The 4,224-nt window shown below is 32.8% G+C and overlaps 1 protein-coding gene across 1 annotated transcript; it reads right to left on the bottom strand.

Moving 5' to 3' along the window:
• Nucleotides 1-342: 342 nt before the first annotated feature.
• On the bottom strand, nt 343-2,583 carry LOC309486741 (uncharacterized protein). The gene is made up of 3 exons (XM_082154167.1): nt 2,424-2,583; nt 931-1,173; nt 343-692 (listed from the first exon to the last, which is right to left on the bottom strand). The coding sequence occupies exons 1-3, from the start codon at nt 2,494-2,496 to the stop codon at nt 643-645; spliced, it is 366 nt and encodes a 121-aa protein (XP_082010293.1). The 5' UTR covers nt 2,497-2,583; the 3' UTR covers nt 343-642.
• Between the last annotated feature and the right edge of the window lie 1,641 nt (nt 2,584-4,224).

Genomic DNA, 4,224 nt, shown 5'->3' with positions numbered 1-4,224 from the left:
GCCTTCCTTAAAAAAAAAAGAAAAAAAAAGTTTTTGACCTTATTGGTAAATGCGTTTAATTTCTTAACAATATGCAAATGTTAGGGCATATATTCGAGAGCAAATGTTTAATTTCATCATCATATTAGCATTCGGTATGAATTAGCCTTTGAAAAAAAGACTTTGTATTGCCTTTTTAAAATTGTCTAAAATTAATAAAATATATATGAAAATGTGCAGTGTGTCAGCTGATTTACTGGGATCATTTCATTTGTCCTTTGAAATGCTTAAAATTTTTCATGAAAAACAAAGATTTTCAAACTAAGATTAAGTGGAAAAAATGAGACATTTTTCAGTAATAAAAACTTTTGTATTCAGCTTTATTCACTAAACATTTCACAAGGTACTAATAAAATTAAAATGCTGAATAAATTTGAAAAAAAATACTTCTTTGTTATTTGAACAAAATACTTCATATGGATGTAATGAGGATAGTTTCTAGTATTTTATTTTAGTAGTGGTCATACATAAGATTGAAGAGACATCAAACTATTTACATGAGTAAAAAAGTCCATGACACTAGGAGATTGTGCTGATGATGTTAGGCAAAGTTCGTCAGCAGGAAAACTTTAGCCAGAGAGATTTTTCCTTATTGTCAGAACATCATTTCTCACTGAACTCGAGAGCAAGGTCATCCAGTGCTTCGTTGAAACCTAATTAAACACAAAATATTAATGTTATTATATTTGTGCATGGTGGATTTACATTTTGTAATGTTCTCTATGAAATTATATTAGAATCACCAAGTTTTGACTTGTGATCTCTAGAAGTCTGAACATTTCTGTATGTGTATATGTGTATATACGTATGTTTGTATATATATATATATATATAAATATATATATAGCACTGTTGTTATTTTGTATTGCTAAGAAGGATGAGCAAACTCACTGCCGTCTGCTGCACTGTTGCCTTCTGCATTGCTGCCTCCTGCACTGATGGCTCCTCCAGTGCTGTTTTCCTCAGGTTTTTCTGCTGAAAGGAGGCCACCAAATATTCCACCTCCTGCCTTTTCCTTTGGTTTCTTGTCCTTCTCGTCTTTACTTGGGAAAAGACCTCCCATGCCCCCGGTCTTATCAGTTTCCTGTTTCTTTCCAGACATTGTTTCCCTCACCTTTCTTTTAGCTGCAGCAGCTAGAAGAATTTAACAGCAAAGTTAATTAAAGGTAATGACATTTTTTTGCAGTCCACTTTCACACAGCTTCTCTTTCCCAGCAGATTGTGGCCAAAAAGTATAGAAATGTGTCTTATGTCTAAAAATAAAAAGAGTTGGTTTTTTTTGTTTTACTTGCATACTTAGGGCTTTCTAGCTTCATACCTTATAAGGAGTGGCACAACTACTGGACTAACTGCATTCTCAAGAAATATTTCATCTAGCTCTTTTATAGAGAACAAACACTGATAGCTTATAGGTAGAATTAGAAGTATAAACAAACAAAAAAAGTGTAACATTACATAAAATTTCATGTTCACAGAAACACTGTAAAAAAATTCTAACCTCTCCAAGTCAAAATTTTCTAGTGACTGGTCACATCTAAATTTTTAAATTGGCCTAAGTGCATTTCTTGTTGCAATAGTCTGTTAACATTGGCTCAATGAGAAATAATACGTCAGACTAATTGAAAAATGTAAATGTAAAATTTTTTTTTACAGTGAACATTGAGTTTGTGAAAAGGTGGGAAAACAACTTTCCCAGCTAAGAAATTATATATCTTAAGTCAATGTTAATGATTTAATTTAGTTAAATGAGTCATGACATCATATTTCTATTACATGCCCAGAGAGATTACCAAACTAAAAAGGACAACATGTTAGAAATAAATAAATAAATACAAATTTTGTTGTTGTTTTTTTACTAGCTGAAATCAGCTATCAAGGTACTATTATATTATTTTACTAATAATTTTAATTTGTTTTTATTTTTTTATATTATTCATTTTAATTTGTTTAAGTTTTAGTATTTTTGTTTTGTTTTTTAAATACATCTATATAGTTATTATTTTTTTATTTCAGTTTTAGTTCTTTTATTAAATCAAGTTAAACTAAATGAAAATGACAAATGACTAGCTGAAATAAAAATATATTTTATTTTACTTCAGTTATGTTTTCATGTTCTTAGTTTTAGTTTGAATTAACTAATAACCCCAATGATAGCCCTAAAAGTTAGATTATATGATTATTAGTATACTCAAGCCAATAGTTTAGGTAAAATACATAAATAAGAGCTTTTTTAGATCAATCTTATCTATATCTTCAGTTTTGAAAGTAATATAAAAGTCTGACTAAATGAGGACACAAAATGTCTTGGCATAAAATGGACAAAAACTTTTCACCCAAAAATAGCTTGAAAGTTTCTTTAAGCTTCTTAAACAGAAGGAGCTCACCTGCTTTATCCACTGCCTGGTCGACAAATGAATCTGCTGCTTTATTACCCAAAAATCCTGAAAGGAAAGACATGTTTCTAGAGTGCGTAGTTGTTGATGTTTGCAAGAGCGGGTGTATGCGTCAGTGTTTTGGGGCCAGTGCATGCGGTTTTATTAGGCTGCTGCTCCGTGAAAGTATGTCAGGGATGTGTGTGCCTATTGGCTACTGCAGATTGGGTGGAGTAAAAGATGTCAACAGAGAGAACAGCAAGCTTGTTTGACTGGTTTGCTGGTTTCTTGTCTCATCATAATTCAGGGTTTCAGCAGAACTCAGCATTTGTTGAAATAAGAGCCTATAGTCATTTAAGTATGTAATTCAATTGATTTATTTTCAGTATTATTTACCATATTTTACTTTATTTATAGTTATTTTGTTATTTCATTTTATAGGTCAGGGGAAATGGAGATAGTTTGGGAGGTATATAGTCCAGTCATTTTAAGCCAAAATGGGGGTCAACCTTGAACAAATTGCAACAGAAGGAAACTCAACTAATTTTGTATCCTCAATATGTCCTGAGTAAGAAAAAAAAAAGCCCAGAAGAATCCCTTTAGGGGAAAGTTTCGAAAAAGACCCAAATATAGCCTTTTCATCCGCCTATTCATTCTTTTTCTTACGTGAATAGAGTAAAACAATTTTGAGTTGATTACTTACATCAAGACAAACAAAAACATTTATTACAAGTTTTTTTAAATTGTTTGTTACCATGGACAAACGGTGCATAATGACGTATGTGCTTATTTGCATTCATACCACAACAGGCCTAAACATTGGGTATAGCCAGGGAAAATGTCTTGTTGAATCTTGTTGACGCATACAGTAACAGTAAAATACTTAATGTTAAGGTCTGAATGGAACCTATTTAGGCTACCCATGAACATTAATACATAGAGGTAGGAAGAAGTAGGCTGCTTTAGAAACCGGCCTTTATTCATTTTTAAGAGATGGGGTTTGGGGCTGGGTCCGTGGGACTGTTTCTGGGGGACGAGTCTGAGGGAAGAACAGGAGACAATGGTAAGGAGAATGCAGAAGACAAAAGGTATAGGCAAAATAAAATCCCCAGAAACAGTCCCACGGACCCAGCCCCAAACCCCATCTCTGCAATAATAATTAATAAAGGCTGGTTTAAAGTATTTCTTCCTGCCTCTATGTATTAATGTTCATGCGTAGCCTAAATGGGTTCCATTCAGACCTTAACATTAAGTATTTTACTGTTATGTGTCAACAAGATTCAACAAGACATTTTCACCTGGCTATACCCAATGTTTAGGCCTGTTGTGGTATGAATGCAAATTAGCACATACGTCATTAGATTATGCACCGTTTGTCCATGTTAACAAACAATTTCAAAAAACTTGTAATAAATTTTTTTCTTTGTCTTGATGTAAGTAATCAACTCAGTAATTTTCATGTTGATATCTAGAGGTTAAAATTTTTACACTATTCACGTAAGAAAAAGAATGAATAGGCGGATGAATAGGCTATATTTGGGTCTTTTTCGAAACTTTCCCCTAATGGGATTCTTCTGGGCTTTTTTTTTTCCTTACTCAGGACATATTGAGGATACAAAATCAGTTGAGTTTGCTTCTGTTGCAATTTGTTCAACCTTTTTTCATAAAATGACTGGACTAATAGCCTAGGAGGTTGATAGTCTTAATTTTGCTATGGCCATTTCTGACTTCAGTTGCATTTGTGTTTTGTTGTAGATGACTTTCCCCTGAGCTAGAGCAAAATGAAGGGCTGATAGACATCTCCGTCTCCTCC

The sequence above is a fragment of the Leuciscus leuciscus genome, assembly GCF_965113295.1.
Source record: "Leuciscus leuciscus genome assembly, chromosome: 22".
Lineage (NCBI taxonomy): Eukaryota > Metazoa > Chordata > Actinopteri > Cypriniformes > Leuciscidae > Leuciscus > Leuciscus leuciscus.
The sequence above is the reverse complement of the archived record's forward strand: the minus strand, read 5'-3'. Positions and strand labels throughout refer to the sequence as shown.

Bases quoted from the DNA above. Each gene is read 5' to 3' on its own strand.
- LOC309486741 (XM_082154167.1), bottom strand. From the start codon at position 2,496: ATGTCTTTCCTTTCAGGATTTTTGGGTAATAAAGCAGCAGATTCATTT. The intron at 1,174-2,423 runs GTGAGCTCCTTC...AAATTCTTCTAG, and splicing joins CCAGGCAGTGGATAAAGCAG to CTGCTGCAGCTAAAAGAAAG. The intron at 693-930 runs GTGAGTTTGCTC...GTGTTTAATTAG, and splicing joins CAACAGTGCAGCAGACGGCA to GTTTCAACGAAGCACTGGAT.